We start from the raw sequence: 19,739 nt of genomic DNA, 5'->3' as shown, positions 1-19,739 counted from the left end.
CACTCGGTTGAATAGTTTTTTTAAGGATCCTGCCTAGTTAAGTGCCAGATTTTCCATCTTTTGCCAGTTGAATCAGAAGTGAATTTAAATAATTTTTTGAATGCGATTTAAAAATAAACCAATTGGAATGGTTTAAATGGATATTACTCATGGTACTGTGAATACATCAATATAATTCACTTTAGATTAATTGGGTAGGCCCCTTTTTTCTTTAGGCTGACACTTAAATGAAGCCCCCACCCCAAGCCAGGAATAAAGTCAGTTTAAACTTTAGCCTCTATGGTTTCACTAGCCATTTGCTAATCTGAAAATGCCTGGGGAATACATGCATGTAGCATTTAATGTAGTCTATCAGGAACACACACAAGCAGTGTGAAGATCAGAATAGCTATTTATTCTTTATTGCACCTTGGCTCAACAGGTTACAGAGAACATTTAGAGTTGCAAAAAATATATTTACATCACCGCATATTATATTCACATTCACTGTCTGCAGTGCTTGCAGCGTCTGAGCCAGTGCATGGCAGAGGCTGAAGATAAATCTAGCAAATTTCAAGTGCAGAGTCCTCAAATGGTTTCTTTTGCTGCTGCCAGGCTTGTTAGAAAACACAAACCTACAGGCATCATCTGCAAACAAAGTGCCCCAGCATATTAGAATAAAAACTTCAAATAAATGTCACCCTCAAAATATAGTGCTAGACATTGCAATGCTTCTGTAGCCCAGGAAGGTACATCATGCTGCTCCTCACGCACATCTGGTTTGACACTTCTGATTGTGGCTCTGAGGAGAACGATAGAAGCTGATCAGTTCCTGCATTTAAGACCTTGCTGTACCACAGTGATCAGCATCTGAGTACCGGACACATTTAAAATGAACATACACCTCTGTTCTGATTGGAAACAAGATGATCTCGTCCCTGTAGCCAATGAACCAAGGATCTTGAACAGAATCAGTTCTGACTCAAGGACTATTCAGAGAATTTCATTTCTTAAAGAAAAACAGCTCCATAAAATGAAACTCAGTTTTCCATTAAAGTCATTACAACGGATAAATGAAGAATTTGAAAGGCACTTCCATTTTAACTACTCCGTGCCCAAGAACAGTGGTAGGTGGACATTACTAAGAAACAAAGCAATATGGACTCAGTGGGTAAAATTTATCCCAGTACTGAAGGCCTTGCAGGAGGCCCTATGCAAACTATGAATCCCTTTGACAATGCATTTAAGTCATGACTATGGCTATGTGCATGCACCAAGCTGAATTTCATTCCAGTAAAGAATACTCAAGGCCCATTTAACAAAGAGGATGGGAGGTTAAGAAGCCATTCACAACCTCGTGACTTGTCCACAGCAAGGGATTCCATTTTTGCATAGGGTTATTGGGCGACACTGAACCATCAGCTTCAGGATATGGGTCACTCAGGAAAAAGGTTAAAGACCTAATCATTTGAGTTTAGCAAGCCATACGCTCTTTTTCCCAATCCTTTCTTGCTTGTAAGAGTCTTCTGAATCCCTCAGAGTCCTCTCCCAGTTCCCACATTCCCCCCAATCATCAGTGTAAATCCAACTTGTAGCCAGCCACCTTCCTTCCAACGGAAGAGGAACAAAGCATCAATAGCAAATCTCAAGATGAGCAGATGCTACTGGTGAGCAATGCAAGGTTCTCTCTGCCTCCCATCTCAAAACTAAAAGTTGTGTGCTAACCTCACAGCAGGTCCAAGCCCGTATCAATCAGAGCCAAAACTAAACTGCATGATTACGTCAGCAAGTAGGCTTGAGACTGAGAATCTACGTTAGTGTAATTTCTATGTGGAGGTGCTGCAAGAGGGATGTACAGGGAGGATCAACAACAGAAGGACATCAGAGGCTAAATTAAGCAGTCTTGCACCTGCTCCAACTCTTTCTTTCTTTAAACTCACACCTTCCTATGGCTGCTCAGTATGAAGATGGAGCTATTTAGACATCCTTCTGAAGTCTAGCTTGGGATTTTGGCTCTTAGTATTCAAACTGGATCTCCAATAGCAACAGAGAGCATTACCCAGGATGCTGCTGAGCTACACCAAAGGAAGGATTTTTTTCCCCAAAACCATTTGCAATCAAGGATTTATCACTCTCAGCTGCACTCCAACAGATTGGATCCAGCCTTAGTTATTTACTAAGGTTTTATTACTTTGCTATTATGCAAATTACTTGATCTCCTTTGGCAACTAATTTCACTAATATCAAGTTGTAGTAGTTTGAGCATATTGAGTAATAAGATTTGATACAAGAACCCATCTCAGATAATAACACCATTGCCACAAGCTGCAGGTAAAAGCCTATGGTAGCAGATAAGCGAACCTGATGCAGAAACCAAATTATAGCAATATTTATGAAGAGATTATTGCCATATATAGTAAGTATGAATTCTAAGACAACCCTAGAAGAAAAAGTAAAGGCAGCATAAGCTAAACTGGGTCTCAAGACAGGTTTTATGTTTAATTCAGAATATGCAACAATGCACATTTTAACCTTTCTTAATACACATGCTTCTTGACATTTTACTAAGTTTCTCACTATATCAGTAATATTTCAACTCTTCCAAGTTTTTTTTTAAATCCTCCAAGTTTGTCTTATAGCTGTCCCATCATATTCCTGTTTTCACGAGTTAAAGATGTTGGTGGGGATACATGAATTAAAAAACTTGAAATATGAAATCCTATGACAGTTCCACAAACTATTGTTTGTTCCGTATTAACACTTGTGTCGAGACTGGAACTTTCATTCTCTCAAACTCAGACCCTCAAAGGCCTGACACCACACAACTATGGTGATTTTACAACTGCAACACTCAGACTGCTGGAGTGCTTAAATCAAACGTGTTGAAGTCCTAACTTACTACCTCTATTTGCAGTGTCTCAAACGTTTTCAGTGATGCTAGTTACATTGGCAGGAAATTACATATAAATACCTGATAAAGTAACGTTGAACTCAACTGAGATGTCCATGCTCATATGTTTAATCCTTAGGAAGGTTGGTATTTTCCTCACTGCCAGCTAGAGAACACATAGTGGAACATAGGCTTTTAGTTTCTCTTGAACTCATTTAGCTGTGTCCAGGTCTTGGAACAATGACTTTCATTAGGTATCATAAGCAATATCTAATCAGTGAGCTGTAACTAGAACAATAACCTAATCTCTTAATTTCTTTGTATTCCTTGGTTTAAGCAAGACCATTACTTAATTGCGTAGTTAGTCCAGAAGAGCCATTACCTTAAATTTTGCTCAACATCTCAGACTGTAATTATGCAGATCATTTCTTTTTTCCACTCGTTTAAATATCTTGATTCTTAACTGGATACCATTTTACTACTGATCTCCTTCTGGCACAGCTTTCAATACGCTATGCTATAACTCTAGCTCCTCAAGCTTTCCTCCCATCTGTCTAACCATTCATACCCCATGTGAGTCTCAAAAGCACTTTATTCCCCCACCCCCCAATATTCACATCTTGGATATTTGTGATTTAAATGCAACATATAATGGTAAAGACTTATTTTAGAGATTATGCCTCAGCATGGAATGGTTCTAGATTCTGACATATGAGTCAATGTGAACAATGGTTTTTCTTTCAAAACGTGTCTTGTCAGAGAAAAACAGAGTTCTCACTCTCTGGTTGGGTGCAGCAAAGTCAGATACTTATTATCTCCCGCAATTGCGTGGTGGGAGACAGCTAAACAGGTCTCTCTCCAGGTAAACAATTACAACAAGCATTTATACCTTTTGTTACATACAATAAGCAACAGCTGCATTTTGTTTATACATAGGTCATCTTGATATCTTATTTTTCTCACTTCTATTTAGACTACAGTCTACATTCCATATCTAGCAATGTCTCACACAGATCTTTCCCACTTGCCCCTCACAATCCTTGCTTCTACAAGTCTTGCGTTATTACGGTAACAACTGGCCTGACTCTTGCTCACAGAAAAGACTGTTTGCATTTAAATCCCCTTCAAATCCCTGTCAGTTCTTGCTCTACTTCCACATGTCTTACTTTAAAAAGGTTGGTATTTTCAATAGCTGAAAATCAGAACCATGGATGAGTCCCCCAGGAAGGTGTAGCCCATATCTGGATTGCTGTCTGCCTTTGGGAAGATAATTATTAACTAGCACTATTAACATGTTGGGAAATCCACTTCAACCTTATTAACACTCTTTTAAGAAACCACTGCTATCAGGCAGTGCCTTTTCTCAATTAAATGGCTCATTTTGCAGCCACCAGCTACTCGCTTGGTTAATGGCACCTTTGGCCCCTCTAATGCCCACTTAATGAGGACATTTTTCAGCATTCAGCACTGTCAGATTTTGTCAGGCTATTAGTCAAAGCCTTCAGGAGTTTTAGAATGCTCAGCCTGGCCATAGCCTATTCCTCTTCAGTCACTTTACAACACCAGTACAGTGGAGGGCTATCTGCGCTATACCCCCGAGATGGCATAGGTGTTGCATAATTATTACAACATGTTTATATCTTTGCTCCTTAACAGTTCATTAGCTTGGAGGTCAAGCTTCTTTGCAGATGTATTAACATATAAACTAATTAGAAAACTTAAAAGCCATGTTGCACCTTTGAAGAAAAGTTTTTGTGTTTTTTTTTTTTTAAAACACAATCAGATCAAAGCATTTCATCATTGGATGCACTGTAAAGTTTATTCCACTTATAAAAGGACTTCACTGAATTTCTGCACAGAGTTTGGATTGGATATTGAAAGTGTATTCTTTTAGCTGATCTATTCCTTTAACATATCTGAATTAATGTCCGTTTTATTACAAACTTGTGACATATGATGAATGCTTTTGCAGTGTTTGAAGGGATTTTGCAAACAGACGTGTGGAAACATACAATCAGCGTTAAAGTTCTTTAGCAAATGTGTCTACTGGATTTAGCATAATTTTGTTGTTCAGACATTTGAGAGAAATGCTGTGCTTTAATAATAACTTTCTATTACAAGTTAATTGCTATATTAATGCATTAAGACCAATTTAATTTGAAACAGAGCAGCCCTTAAATGTGCCGATTACTTTAAAAGGTGAGTGATTTTCATTTGCTGAAATGGTTGTGTAAAAACCTTAATACAAACTCAATCTCTACAGAACAGTCTGATGCAAAGAAAACAGATGGCCCTTCTACCCTTCCTCCCCAAATTAATAAATTGTTTAGCCACTGTAAATGTCTGCATCCACTCATTAAGGATATAGACTCAAAGCGGCCAATGCTTTCTCTCTGCCCCCCTCTGGCATAAAGACAACACTGCAGTCGTATTTATGTCTCCACGGGGCAGTAACTCATTAGCAGGCAACAGTAAAAGGAAAATTTAAAAACACAGCCTTTCCAAGTGAAGTAGCAAACATGTACTTTAGCCATCTGAACTTAAGAGGCTAATATGTCTCCACAATGCTGACACACCAGTGACAGAGCTGCCCTGTGCCAGAGGGTTAAGCAGTGTTAACACAAACATCTGAGACAGTCTGGTTTCAAAAGCAGTTGCTGTTATCAGTAAATATTATGATGAAAGTTATGTGGTTCTGCTTGTGTGCACATGAATTGTATAGTGCTTACAAATATTTAAATGTACGTATAAAACATAAAATGTGAGAGCTCTCACATTTTATCAGTTTCCTACATGAGCCAGGAAAAAAGTTCTAGCCCAAACCCAGTGAACAATGATGTATGATGATGATAGTTCTAAATTAAATAATGAATGCATTGTAGGACTGCCTTCCATGGTTATTAGGCTTTTCTTTAAGGCTTAAAAAACAAAGATGGACAAAAAGTAGGAAAAAGTAATTGCTCTGAGAGTTTCTCAAAATTAATGGATAGATGGTCTGGGAGCTTAGATCCAAAATGAACATTGTAGAAATATAAAATATAAATTGAAATGTACTCAAAGTTTTTAATTCCATGAAAACAGTTTACAGGTTGAATTTAAAAATCCCCTTCAGCCTAAGTAATCTAAACATAACTCTAAGCAAAGTGCTTCAGAGAACCAGAAAGTGAAACTACCAATCTAATTTCATTGTCCAATCTAAATTAGGGTCAGTAAAGGAGAGGAGGAGAAATCAGCAAAAATGATGGAAGGTAAGTTACATTAAGACCTTTTGTTTTCAAGCATCTAACAGTTTATTAGTGACAGATAAGGACTTTTTTTATAAATATGTTTTTTTTTAAGTAACTGGACCATGATGGCCCTTAAACATCAGTTTTTATGCTCCAACTCACTAGCACCAGCAGTTGTGGTAATTGATGTCATGCCTGGAATATTAGCTTCCGGTGCAAAGGATGCCATAGTACGTACCTTCAACAGCATTTATATTACACCATTTCAAAGAAAATTAGTGCTGTCCTCCTTCCTCAAGAGCAACTATGAATAGGAGACAGAATATCAAACATTTGCAAAGCAAGGCACTCATTTTAAAATACTTCTCAGTTCTCCCTATTTTAAAAGTATGCATTCAAATGTAAAACCCACTGCACTGTTTACCTCCCTTGTTGGGCACCGTGTAACCGGTTTACATTCAACCATGCTGCATGCCAACAAAATAGCCACAAATATTTCTACTTCAATTCATAAATAACCAGAATTTCTCTCTTTGTTCTTTCATTAAGAAGTGTGCCTAGTCTCACAAACCCAGAAATGAAGCTAATAGATTAACATTTTAAATAGAAGCATTACTTACGGCTTGCCTACATGGGAAATTAAGCAGCAAAACTACAGCTGTATAACTAGATTGCTATAGGTATACTGGGAGAACTCTTCATGTGGCATTAGATAAACTGGAAAGTCACTCATTCCAGATTCTTAGCATTTATATGATGCTTTTTGTCTTCAAATTGCTTTAAACGTATAACCCTCAAAAAACCTCATGAGGGGTATTAAAATGTTATCTCCAATTTAGATATAGCAGAACTGACACCAAGTGGCAATTTCCCCAAGGCCACAGAGACAGTTTCAAAGGCAAGCATAGTACTGAGGAGTTCCTGAGAATAGAACAGTCACTTCTACTTGTCCTTGCATACAAGGATGTATGGCCTTTTCCTGATGCAGCTAAAATTAGTGTGCTTTTAACTGCCTTTCAAAGGACATTTGCACCATCTTTCACCGATCCTCTGGAGAAAGCTGGTATACTTGGAAACAATGTCAAGCTACTAATCATTCTGAGTGCTCAAAGGTTCCAGAGCACTGAGCGTAGACACAGCCTCTTCCTCTCTGCCACCTAATGACACACACATGGCATGACAGCCACACGTGTAATGCCTCTAGGGGCATAGGACTATCAACACACAGGATGCTGAAGAGTAGTGATTCTTCCACAATAAAATCAAAGCAGCAACAAAAAAGAAATCCAAAGTAGGACCACAACCATGAGACTGAAATCAACACACATAATCGCATCTCTATCCGCCTACTTTAGAAAACATGGGCCTTCAGAAAACTCAAAACAGCTGCTGAATTTCATAAGCAGCTCCTCTGAGACAGCTCTCATCTCTCAGCAATCTAAAGCAATGCAAATACCTGCCATTTTGCAGCTTATATCTGTACTTAATTGTAGAGCTGTACATCAAGGACTTAGGCCATGGCTACACTGGCTGCAACTTTCGTGCTCAGGGATGTGAAAAAACACCCTCCTGAGCGCTGCAAGATACAGCGCTGTAAAGCCTCAGTGTAATCAGTGCCGCAGCGCTGGGAGCGCGGCTCCCAGCGCTGGCGCTGCGACCACACACATACTTCAAAGCTAGCCATACCCTTAGCTAACTACTTCCAAATTCTGGTGTAGACAACACAGACTAGCAGGCTAGTGTAGACAAGGCTGTGTGTTGTAACACAGTATCGGAGGGGTAGTAGCCATGTTAGTCTGTATCCACAAAAACTATGAGGATTTCTTCAAATGCATCTGAAGAAGTTGGTTTTTTACCCATGAAAGCTAATGCCCAAATAAATCTGTTAATCTTTAAGATGCCAGTGGACTCCTCGTTGTTTTTAACATGTCAGCTTAACATGTGTTAAAGGCATACCGCCTTGTCTACACTCCAGACCATCAACATTGTTAGGAAACACATGCTAATTCCTAGTCTAGACAAGGGCTTAGCTGATGGTCTCTGATATACGGAAGTACTATTTAGAATGTATACCATCTCCATGCTCACCTCATGTCTAGGATGCAGACTTCTGGGACCATGTTATCTTTTGATTCTTCTTCCCCAAAAGACAAAATGCATTGAACAGCAATTATAATCATTCTAAAACTTGGCATGGAAAGGAATTATAATTCAAGAGAGATGGAAAGGATTGAGATGTTTGGATCTAGGATATTTCAGAGAAGCAGAGTTTGGATTCAGGCTCACTTCTGTGAACAATGTTCTTGAACAAATGGAGGGCAGGGAATAATGTGCTAGATGGGCATTTATTTCCATGAAGGGATCCCAGTCTGCAGAGTAAAATATCAGGACAGCTCCACCTATAATTTTAAAGATGGCCAAATACCGAGTACGTTACAGTTCACAGAAACACCAGGTCACAATAGCACATAAACAAGGTTAGAGCTCCCCACTCTTGCTGATCAAAACAGCGAATTTTCACAAAAAACCTTGTTCATCCTCTTTATGCTACTTTAGAACCAACATCATCAGGGGATACCAAATGATTGAAGGGGACTGGTACTGGTGGAATACAATACTCATCAATTCTAGGCTGCTGATTAAAATTCAGCTCCAGCTGGTAGTACTGTAACTAAAAATGGTTAGCCACTAAACAGCTATCTACTGGTAATGCACAATAGGTTAGCTGGCGTCAGTCCAACATAGGACAAGTGTCCACATTGCAAAAGGCATCACCACAATTTGCTCCAACAGAATGGGTAGAGACACCAATTACCTTCTTGCCCAGAGGTGAATACACTGGAGCAGGGCAGGGCAGAGAAACTGGCCCTGCTCCTGAACATATGATACCTGCACTTGACAGAAAACTTCTATCTTCACAACTCAGAATCCAGTACCTTTCACTGACTACTACATTTATATTAAAAAATGTCAGGCTGCTAATCATTCTGAGTGCTCATGATTTCAGAACACTGAGCGTAGACACAGCCTCTTCCTCTCTGCCACCTGATGACACAAACATGGCACAGCAACCATATCTGCAACGCCTGTAGGGGCATGTAGTGAACTTGCATGAAATGATGCTCACCTCAGCTCTAGGAGAAGACTCCTGTGTCTGCAGTATTCACACCTGCCCCCCTGTAAAAAAAAAAAAAAACCAAAAGGAAAAACAGAATAGAGCATTTATTATACTCATTTAGACACGCGCTTCAGAGGCTCACTATTTGGGTATCAGTGTGTGGCTGAGAGCAGTTTGGAAGACTAAGCACTACAGCCAAACTGAATATAACCATTTTTTTTTTCACCTTTGAGGATAAAACATGTACATCATCTTCGCAATTGATTTTACTTTCCACCAGCCCCACAGCAAGATCAGAGTGGTTTTTTACAAGAGATGTCCCTTGACTAACCTGACCACAGATTCAGATTAGAAGGAGATCTTTAGAAAGTTTTCATCAGTTCTAAAAAAAACGGACAGCAGCAGCAAGGAAGAACTAAAGCCAATTCCATATGAAAATATGGAGAAATTAATCAAGTGGTTAGACATGTGGACTAGGAGTCAGGACTTCTGGGATCTATTCTCAGTAGAGCCACCAATTTGTTACATGACCATAGGTAAATCATATTCTCTCCATTACTCAGTTTCCCAACTGTGAAATGGGTATAGGAATATTTACTGAGTGGATCCATAATTTCAAAGGATAAACAGACAATGCTCCACAAACTTTCTAGTAGTGTTTTCCCACTATACTACAAGGTATTCTTTGATTAATGAAGTTCAAAACAGGAGAAGTCTGAGACTTCAAGGGCACATTTACCCAGTTTCTCATGTGCCACCAACAAAGCAAGTCTATTTCATAAACGATGTCAGGCTATTAATCATTCTGAGTGCTCATGGGTTTCAGAACACAGAGTGTAGACATAGCCCCTTGCTCTCTTCCATCCAATGAACAAAGATGACACAGTAGCCACTTTGCAAAACCAGAGGAAGGAACCCATCTAATGTCAAAAGATGAATACACAAATGGCAAATTGCAAAGGATTTAATTACATTGGTGACGATTCTGATGCACAAACTGAGTCAATAAAACAAAAATATGTCATGACATCAGTAAAGCCATATAACAGCCTCTTTACACTCCCATTTGTTCGTGCACTGTTGTGTGCGTATGTAACGCCTCATACTGCTCTCTCTCAAGGGAATTTCCCCCAAAGCCAGTTACAGTGTGAGATTTTAGGATCCATACATTTTTAAGGCCAGACGGGACCATTAGATCACCTAATCTAACTTCCTGCATAACAGTGCCAAAGAACATACAATAATTTCTACATCAAACCCATATGTGCTTAGAGTGGAATAATGTCACTGATTCTCAAGAAGTTGCACTACTCTTTATATCCTAATCGCTAAGTGAGAGTGCTCAATGTCTTTCATTGTACAAGTCATGTTTTAAGAGATTGTTTCATGGACAGGCCCCTTCTCAATTGTAATCATGCAGCATACCCCTGGGACCTACAGGAAAAGTAACATTAGGAAAACATTTCATGTATTTTCCATGTAATTTAGCAGCTTCATAATGAGAAGCAGCTAACACAAGCTCTCTGCTAGCCAGCACAACGTGTTTCAGAGATCGCCATACTTAGATAGCTTTGTACTAGGCCTAAATTCACTCACCCGGTGTCTCATTTTCAGGATCAAAACCTCCTTGCATGCCACAATCTCTTAATATACTTCTGCTAAACAAGAAAAAGGAAAAAGAAAATCAGAAAGAGGACACTGAGTATCAAACAGCTGCCTTACACACAAGCCCCTAAATTTTATTTTTTCCTCACTCAAGAATTCCCTTTCCTGAAAGCCCACCTCCCACCTCAATTTACCTTAGTCCCCAAAAATCTTCTCCCCACTTTAATTTCTACAATATTCACTTTCACCCCTTGTCCCAACCTTCCTTTAAAAACCTTAGGAATAAAAGCATAGCAGTAGGATTGGCAGCTCCCTTATGTCTGGATGCACGACTATTACATAAGGAAGAGAGGGTGTAACCAAATAAATATTTCCAAGGAAAAGTGCTTTAGAGAGAGTTTTGAAAACAACAGTTTCCCCTCAGTAACAATTCAAGATGCACGGCCAGATTACTTTTAAAAATTTTGTCTGCAGAATAAGCAGGGCCTGATTTTGAGAAAACCTGGGCACTGCCAACCAGGGGCGGCTCTAGGGATTTTGCCACTCCAAACAAGGCAGCCTGCCTGCCATCCCCAGCGGCTTGCTACCTCAAGCACACACTTGGCATGCCGGGGCCTGGAGCCGCCCATGCTGCCAACTCCACAGTTGGGCAGTGGTCAGCACCTCTGAAAATCAAGGCCATAAGTAGCGCCCTACCAAATTAACAGTTCATTTTGGTCAATTTCATGGTCATAAGATTTTAAAAGTCATAAATGTCAGTTTCAGCTATTTAAATCTGAAATGTCAGAGTGTTACAATTGCAGGGCTCCGAACCCAAAAAGGAGTCGTGTGTGGAAGGGAGTGTTGCAAGGTTATTGTAAGGGTGTGTGTGTCTGGCAGTACTGCTACCCTTACTTCTGCACTACTGCTGGCAGCCCCGCTGACTTCAGATCTAGGCAGCCAGAGAGCAGCAACTGCAGGCGGGAGCCCAGCTCTGAACGCGCCACGCCACCAGCAGCAGTGCAGGATGGTTCAGTATGGTATCACCACCCTTATTTCTGCGCTGCTGCCTGCAGAGCTGGCCCTGAGCCAGCAGCCACCACTGTCTAGCCACCCTGCTCTGAAGGCAACACAGATATAAGGGTGGCAAATAACCCTGTGACCACCCCCAACTCCCTTTTGGGTCAGGACCCCAATTTGAGAAACACTGGTCTCCCCCGTGATATCTGCACAGTACAGGGCAAAAACACACACAGGGAGACCAGATTTCATGAGCTTGATGCATTTTTCATGGCTGTGAATTTGGTAGGGCCCCAGCTTGTCTACAAGGCTTCAGCAACACCCCCCGCCTTTAAAACGGCCGATTTGAAGAGGAAGGACCCAGCAGGATCCGTGCACCCCGTTCCCACTGGCGCTCCGCCACCCCGCTTTACACGGCTCCCCGCGACACCCCCCCACCGCGCTGTGGGAAAGGGGGGAGCAGCGCGAGCCGCCCGAAAAGCGCCAGGCGGGAGCTGGGGACCAGGGTCAGAGCACCGCCCCCACTAGTCCCCCCAGGCCCTTCCCCCACGGGGGCGGGGTTTGGAACCCCGGGGAAGACCCCCCAAGATACACGGGGGGAGGCGCCCCAGGAGCAACCTGGGGGCGCGAATACGGCCCGGGGGGGGGGGGGACAGCCGGGCCCAGCCCCGCGGGTGACCGTTGAGCGAGCAGGGCACGAGGGCTCGGCCCCTCCGGGAGAGGATCCCGCTGGGATGCCGAGCTCCCCCACAGTCCGGCGAGGGCAGGGCCCCGCTGCCCCACACTTACCGCCTCCCTGCAACTAGCCGAGAAAAAGAGGCCCCAAGCGCCGCGCCTCCCGCTTATATAGAGCTGCCCTACGGGAGCCCTAGAAGGACAAAACACCTTGTCCTCCGCGGCCCGCAGCTGCCTCGTGGTGGCAGACGCTCCCCCTACTGGACAGGAGCGTGAAGTGCAGCGAGTCGGCCTCAGGGGCCCAGGGATGGGGAGGAGGGGTCAGCCTGGGGAGGAAGCAGAGAAGGGAGGAGCAGAATCAGCATGGGGGGGGGAGGCAAGGCAAAAAGAAACGGGGGGCCAATATGGCCAGCCTTTAGCGTTCAAAAAGCACGAGCCTAGCTCTGTTCAAGAGCTACATTCAAAATAGCTTGAGTTTTTCTTATTGCTCCTCCTGGTGTCCAGCCTATACAGCTCACATTTCCCAGCTTCCTTCCCCAGCCATGCAGGCTAGACACACAGGTTTCCTAAATAAAATAAAACAAAACAAAACCGTACACCAGTCTCAATGAATCCAATAACTCCAGGAGACAAAGCTTTAAGAGAAACACCAAATATCTCAAGAGCTGGCAACTCTGGAAAGGGGTCTGTAAAGGCAGGGGACAAAAGGAGGGGAAATGAGATCAGCCTTAGGGAGGAACAAAGGTGGAGTAAGGCTGGATTAGAGACCCATTCCTGTCCAGGAAGTGATTTTACCCCTGGAATATCTCAGTGTGCATGCATATGGGGAGAAAGCTGCAATGAGCTGGAGGACTGAAAGTGAATGGGAAGCTAGTCTGGTAAGCTTGAGTAAGACCTGTGCAGCGTTTCTGTATTCAAGGTGTGCACATACATAGGACCATATAGGTAACAACAATTACTAAACACACTTTCCTCTTGAAATGAATGAGGAGGCTGGTTTAAAAAGCAATGGCACACAGAGACCACTGATCAAATTATCAGAGGGGCAGCCGTGTTAGTCGGGATCTTTTAGCCTGCTTTTACTGATCAAATTATGTTTGTCCAAGTCAAACACAGATCTTGCCACTGATATTAAAAGAAACTGATTGTTTCAAATGCTAAGATGAGAACCCAGTCTTTTCATAATATAGGCTGCATTTCATCAAAGCACCTAATCATGTGAGTAGTTCAATGGGAAATCAATGTGAAGCTAAAAAGTTAAGCACAAATGTAAGAGCTTTGTGAACTGGGGCCTTATTCAATTTTGGCACCCATATTTTCCGTCCACATAAAGCAGGAGTTAAAAAATAAAAAACAAAACATAAAAGCTTTTAATGGAATGGTCTAATCTTTAAAAATATCACACTGTTGTCTGGATAATGCTTTAGTTATTGTTGTTACAAGCAATACTTACAATCACTGTGATGGGAAGAGACTGGAGAAAAAAATATTTCCACTGTTTATTTAGCTTGAATATGACTATATAAAGTGCTGCCAAATACAGCATCATTTCCCCTTTGCAGCCAGTTCCCTCTAGTGTTTGTGTGGATCTTTCAGCAACAGAAAAACAAAACACTCAAAAAGGAGATGAAAGTGTGATGACTGGATGGTAGTTAGTGTAACATCTATTTTTAAAAAAGGGGCAAGAGGCAATTCTGGCAAGTACAAACCAGTAAGCCTAACTTCTGTACCAGGCAAATGGATTGAAGCTATAGTAAAGAACAAAATGATCAGATACATAGATCAACATGATATGAGGGGGAAAAGTCAACAGTTTTTGTAAAGTTGAAAGCAGCCCTCACTAATCTATTAGAATTCTTCGAGGGAGTCAACACACATATGAACATGGGTGATCCAGTTGACATAGTATTTTTGGACTTTCAGAAAATCTTTGACAACGTTCCTCACCAAAGGCTCTTAAGCAAAGTAAGCAGTCATGGGATAAGAGGGAAGGTCCTCTCATGGATCAGTGACTGGCTAAACGTTAGGAAACAAAGGTAGGAACATGTGGTCAGTTTTCACAATGGAAGGAGGTAAATAGCAGAGTCCTCCCCATGATCTCTACTGGGGTCTGTGATATTCAACATATTCATAAATGATCTGGAAAAGTAGGTGAACAGGTGGCAAAATTACAGCCAATACAAAATTACTCAAGAGAAGTTAAGTCCAAACCTGACTGCAAAGAGTAAAGAGATTTCACTAAACTGGGTCACTGGGCAACAAAACGGCAAATGAAAATTCAATGTTGATAAGTGCAAAGTAATGCAAACTGAAAAAAATAACCGCAACTATGCAAAATGATGGGGTTTAAATGGGGGTTTAAATGAGCTGTTACCACTCAAGAAAGAGATCTCTGAGTCATCATGGACAGTTCCCTGAAAATATCTACTCAAAGTGCAGCAGCAGTCAAAAAAGCTAACAACATTATGTATTATTAGGAAAAGGATAGATAATATAGAATAGAAAATATCATAATGCCACTATATAAATCCATAGTATGCCCATATTTTGAATATGGATATGACTGGGGGCGGGGACGGGATAATGATAGAGGTCTATAAAATCATGAATGGTGTGGAGAAAGTGAACAAGAACGTATTTATCCTTTCCCATAACACAAGAACGTGTGTGTGTGTGTGTGTCCCAGTGAAATTAATAGGTAGCAGCTTCAAAACTAACATAAAGAAGTATTTCTTCACACAACACACAGTTGACCTGTGGAACTCATTGCCAGGGGATTTTGTGAAGGCCAAAAATGTAAGTGGGTTCAAAAAAGAATTAGATAAATTCATGGAGGATAGATTCATCAATGGCACTTAGCCAAAATGGTCAAGGGTGTAACCCCATGCTCCGTGTGTTCCTAAACCTCCAACTGCCAGAATCTGGGACTGACAATGGGATGGATCACTCAGTAACTGCGCAGTTCTGTTCATTCCCTCTGAAGCATCTGGCACTGGCTACAGTCAGAAACAGGATAATAGGCGAGATGGACCATTGGTCTGACTCAGTATGTCCGTTCTTATGATTTTCAAGCTACAAAAACGGGCCTGGGTCACTCAGGGGCTAGTGTAGAACCTGAAACTACTTAACTCGTTTTTTAAACTCACCCAATTTCAGGCTGACAGGGACACTTTAAAGAGTAGAGATTTTACAGCCATATTTTAGGATCATAGGATACAGTTCATACTCAGCCTATGACCTAACACCTGACTCAGACTGGGCACTGATTAGGCTGTAAGACACCTTTTGTCTCCCCCAACCAATGACATCCAGTCAGCTTACATTTTTGTAAGGGATTTCTCATCTTTCATTTAATAAAACACACTTGCACGTGCAAAAGAAGGAATATTTTATTTTTTTCATAGGGAGAAGAGAAGTGGGAGGAGAGGGGATGGGAACTTTAACAGTTAAATTCAGATCACAGTAAGTTTAAGGGGGGTGAGGGGAGGGAAATCACAAGACAGATGCTTTACATGTTCCTCCTTGAAGAAGAGGCAAATACAAGCAAACCAGACTGGATAAACCTGTCTTATTTGGCCTTGCATAGTTCTAGTTGCTCTGGATGAAGTTCCTTTTGTGGGGGAAGTGGCTCCCACAGGTGACTGATATTCATTGACAAATCCACTCACTTTTTTTTTTTTTTTTGCTTGGCAAGTTAAGAATCACAGATGAGCACAGATGTGTGACAGCAGAGCAGGGGATGCCATCACCATGGGATCTCCTCCTCAGGACTAGGCCAGGGACCTCTCTCCAGTTCTCATTGAAGTTCACGTTAATATTTCCACTGCCTTCAATGGGACCTGGATCAGACCTGTACAGAGCTAAGATGGGAGCCGGCATTCCCATCCCCTCCTCCCTCCCTCCCAAGCCCTATGCAAGTCACAGAACCTGGTAGGTACCCTGCTGAGTACTGAACACCATCGTGCTATGGATGAGCTAGCAGATCTTGCACTGGGGCTAGTAAGAGCACGAGGCTGACCTAACTGGTGTCAGCTTTGTTTTGCAGTCCATACAAAACCTCCATCTGCTTCCTTTTATTCTTTGCCCGGGTAATGGTCATCTTAAAGAGCCTGCAGTAGAGCTCCATCGCCAGGGGGCTGTCGTCGTTCCCAGGGATGGGGTACGTGATGATGGAGGGGTTGCAATTAGTGTCCACCACTCCCACAGTGGGGATGTTCATCTTGGCGGCATCCCGAATGGCCACGTGCGGCTCGAAGACGTTGTTCAGGGTGCTGATGAAGATGAGGAGGTCGGGCAGGCGAACCCCGGTCCCGTAATGGATGTGGGCATTGGTCAGCAGTCCCCCCTGCCAGTAGCGGGTGTGGGCGTACTCCCCGCAGTCCCTGGCCGTGACCTCCACAAGGTGGCCGAACTGACGGTTGCGGCTGATGAAAAGGATGATCCCTTTGCGGTAGGCGACATGGGCTGTGAAGTTCAGAGCCAGCTGGAGGTGTTTCATCGTCTGATCCAAGTCTATAATGTCCTGATCAAGGCGGCAGCCAAAGATATACGGCTCCATAAACCTGGGGAAGGAGAATGAGACATAAAGAACTCAGAACATTTTTATTTTTTGACTGACATTTCCAAATGCTCCCTGCCCCTATAGAAACTCCTCTACACTGGGGCATCAGACAGCTTCTAACCAATGGGAGTCAAGGAGAAAATTTGCCAGGGGGCAGCTTATTCCATAATTGCCTTCTTGCACCTTCGTCTGAAGGATCTGCTGCTAGCCGCTGTCAGAGACAGGCCACTGGGACAGACGGACCTTGGGTCTGATCCTGTCTGGCAATTCCTGTGTTCCATTTAAGGGAAAGGGCAGTTAAGGCCCTGATCAGCCAATCAGATCCCTGCACCATGCCCTGATAGACAGGGGCTCGTCCAAGTGGATCTGGTTTTATTTTGGTTCTAAACCAACCGACTGGCCACTCAGCTCATTACACTGGAATCCCAGAATATCGGCAATATGAATAAATCTTTGGATGCCGAAAACCTTTTGCTTCCAGTGCTGCACGCCTGTGTGACAGCAGATAAAATAACCTTCTCTGTGCTATGAGAGTCAAACACAGACTTATTGTCAAAGTCATTAGGAAGGAGCCACCTGAAAGCACTTTACAGGGCAAATAATCCGACCCTTCTTTTAACTAAAGACCGGATCCAGATTTGATGGAAATACACCCACTGACTCAATGAGTATTGGCTCAACCCCAAGACTCCACATCAAAGTTGTGTAACTTACCTGTGACGGCAACCCTTTTTATGCCCCAAGTGCACTCTGGCATCGAAGAGCTCTTTCAGGGAGAAGAGCTCCTTCACGTTGAAGAAATCTGGATGTCTGAGGGGCTCGCTTATAAGTTTGTCATTAATAACTGAAAAGCGGACAAAAAAGAGGTTTGAGCTCTGACCCCAGCTTGTGCAACACAAAGGTTCGGTGGTGGTGTGAAAAGGAGAGGGTTGTTTAGTCCTGGACTGCCAATAACAGCACAATGTTTGGGTATGTATATGGCGGTTAATGCATTTACACAATCCCTTCCATCCAAGTATTTTAGAGCTTTACATTTCAAGACTCATATTATTTCTCTCTTCTTACATACAGGGAACCAGATATACAGAGAAGTGAAGTGACTTCCCCAAGGACACACTGGAAGTCTGTGGCAGAGCCAGGAATAGCACCCAGGAGTCCTGACTCTGAATCCCAAACTTTAGGCACAAAACCATCCTTCCTCTCATAGGAATGTGATCAGATAGGGTTAGAGGGGAATCAAAGGAACTGAAAATCACATGCATAGACAATCTGAAAACTGAAGTAGCCAACAGGGCTCAGAAGAGATGCTCATTAACTTAGCGATACATTATCTTCCGGCTTAACGCAAACCCGGTGGCTGTCAGAGAGGGATGGTTAGCTTAACTCAACTTGCTTTGGACAGTAGAAGCCAAATAGCCTGGTTGCTTTCACTCTCCTAAAGTAGGTGGGGTAAGGACTCTCACCAGTGGGGTCCACCTGCTGATTCACTTCCGAGGCAAGAAGAGTTCCATAAAGCCGACTGCTGAGCTGTGAGGTACTGGGAGCAGCTTTCCCCAGGGACCCCAGGCAGCGAAACCTTGGTACCACTGACAATGGAGAGAAGGAAGAAATTAAACAAAAGCCTTAAACAGATGGGTAGTAAAATAAAGACACCAATCAGAATACATTGCAGCACCCATCTGCAGAAGAACCCAAAGCACTCCACAAACACGAAGGCTTTCCGTGGCACACGGTGGAGAAGTGGCTTGCTCAGGACCTCTCAGTGTTAGAGCCTAGTTTCTTAAGAAAGATCTAAGAACTTTCTCTCCTCCAACTGGGCTTTGAGAAATATGAAGTGTGCACACCAGATGGCAGGCTCTGCATAGGGGATCCTGGGACCTCATAACAAGTCAAGCTGTCCCCCTTCCTCTAGCAAAGCGTGGAGCAGACTCCCTGACAGGGAGAGGGTAGACAGCACGGGGCACAGGCTTAGGAGCTCTGCTAGGGAGAAGAAGGGGGCGGCTCGAGAAGCTGGTTGCTTGATTTCGGTAACAACCAGAGAGGCTGTTTCCCGGGGAGTTAGACTCCAGCAGCATAACCCCGCAAGAGGCGGCTCTCCAGATCGTCGGGGGATTTCTTAAAGCCCCAGCTCCTGAAATCAGGAGAAGCTCAGCTCACATTTAAAGGCAAGTGTCTAGCTTCTGTCACCCACGTGCACCCTCAAGGCTCAGACACCAGAGAGCAAAGGACCAGGCTCCATTTTTTCAAAATGCGCTTTAAAAAAAAAGACCTCCGGATATTTAAGCCACTGGGGATTTTTACGTGCTTGAGGTTGGCAGGACTGCCCCAACCTGAGACACACCAGGCAAAAGCCTGGCATAGCCACGGCCCAGGGCAGCAGAGAGGCACTTGCACAGCTCGCCTGGGCTCGGATCCGCCCGCCTGTCCCCCCAAACTCCGCTCCCCGCGGCTCCAGCCCCGCTACAGCCCGAGTCTTTGCCCGCATAGGAAGCCCCGTCTCCCCGCCTCACCCGCCTGCAGCAGCCTGGCAGCGGCCATCTCCGGAGCGGAGCTGCAGCAGCAGCGGGCCCGGACGCGGAAGAGCAGCTTAGGCTGCTGCCCCGGCCCTTTCCGCTTCCTGCAACCCCCTGCCCCGGGCGCAGCTCCGCCTGCCGCTGCGCTGGCTCCGGCTCCGGCTCCCGGCTC

The 19,739-nt window shown here is 43.3% G+C and overlaps 1 protein-coding gene and 4 non-coding genes across 18 annotated transcripts; all 5 read right to left on the bottom strand.

Annotated features, from left to right (window-relative positions):
• Positions 1–373: 373 nt before the first annotated feature.
• On the bottom strand, positions 374–19,719 carry MRPS2 (mitochondrial ribosomal protein S2). Of its 14 annotated transcripts, none has more exons than XR_012654825.1 (10): positions 19,212–19,544; positions 18,518–18,640; positions 12,704–12,819; positions 10,811–10,872; positions 9,224–9,273; positions 8,185–8,495; positions 6,335–6,400; positions 4,036–4,126; positions 2,951–3,035; positions 374–781 (listed from the first exon to the last, which is right to left on the bottom strand). XR_012654825.1 is itself a non-coding variant. In XM_032767699.2 (4 exons), the coding sequence occupies exons 1-4, from the start codon at positions 19,590–19,592 to the stop codon at positions 16,512–16,514; spliced, it is 825 nt and encodes a 274-aa protein (XP_032623590.1). In that variant the 5' UTR covers positions 19,593–19,719; the 3' UTR covers positions 15,865–16,511. The 14 variants fall into 14 exon arrangements, 1 of the variants encoding a protein (XP_032623590.1); XR_012654826.1 differs by having other exon boundaries at positions 8,383–8,495; positions 19,212–19,539; XR_012654824.1 differs by lacking the exon at positions 4,036–4,126 and having other exon boundaries at positions 8,185–8,230; positions 8,383–8,495; positions 19,212–19,536.
• LOC116817519 (small nucleolar RNA SNORA17) lies at positions 5,191–5,321 on the bottom strand. Its single transcript, XR_004371942.1, has one exon. It is a non-coding gene; the product is annotated as a small nucleolar RNA SNORA17 (small nucleolar RNA).
• Positions 7,174–7,307, bottom strand: LOC116817517 (small nucleolar RNA SNORA17). Its single transcript, XR_004371940.1, has one exon. It is a non-coding gene; the product is annotated as a small nucleolar RNA SNORA17 (small nucleolar RNA).
• LOC116817518 (small nucleolar RNA SNORA17) lies at positions 9,063–9,195 on the bottom strand. Its single transcript, XR_004371941.1, has one exon. It is a non-coding gene; the product is annotated as a small nucleolar RNA SNORA17 (small nucleolar RNA).
• LOC116817516 (small nucleolar RNA SNORA43) lies at positions 9,998–10,131 on the bottom strand. The gene has a single exon (XR_004371939.1). It is a non-coding gene; the product is annotated as a small nucleolar RNA SNORA43 (small nucleolar RNA).
• Positions 19,720–19,739: the final 20 nt, after the last annotated feature.

The sequence above is a fragment of the Chelonoidis abingdonii genome, chromosome 24 (assembly GCF_003597395.2).
Source record: "Chelonoidis abingdonii isolate Lonesome George chromosome 24, CheloAbing_2.0, whole genome shotgun sequence".
NCBI classification, from domain to species: domain Eukaryota; kingdom Metazoa; phylum Chordata; order Testudines; family Testudinidae; genus Chelonoidis; species Chelonoidis abingdonii.
Note: the sequence above shows the minus strand (reverse complement) of the source record. Positions and strands in the feature narration are given on the sequence as shown.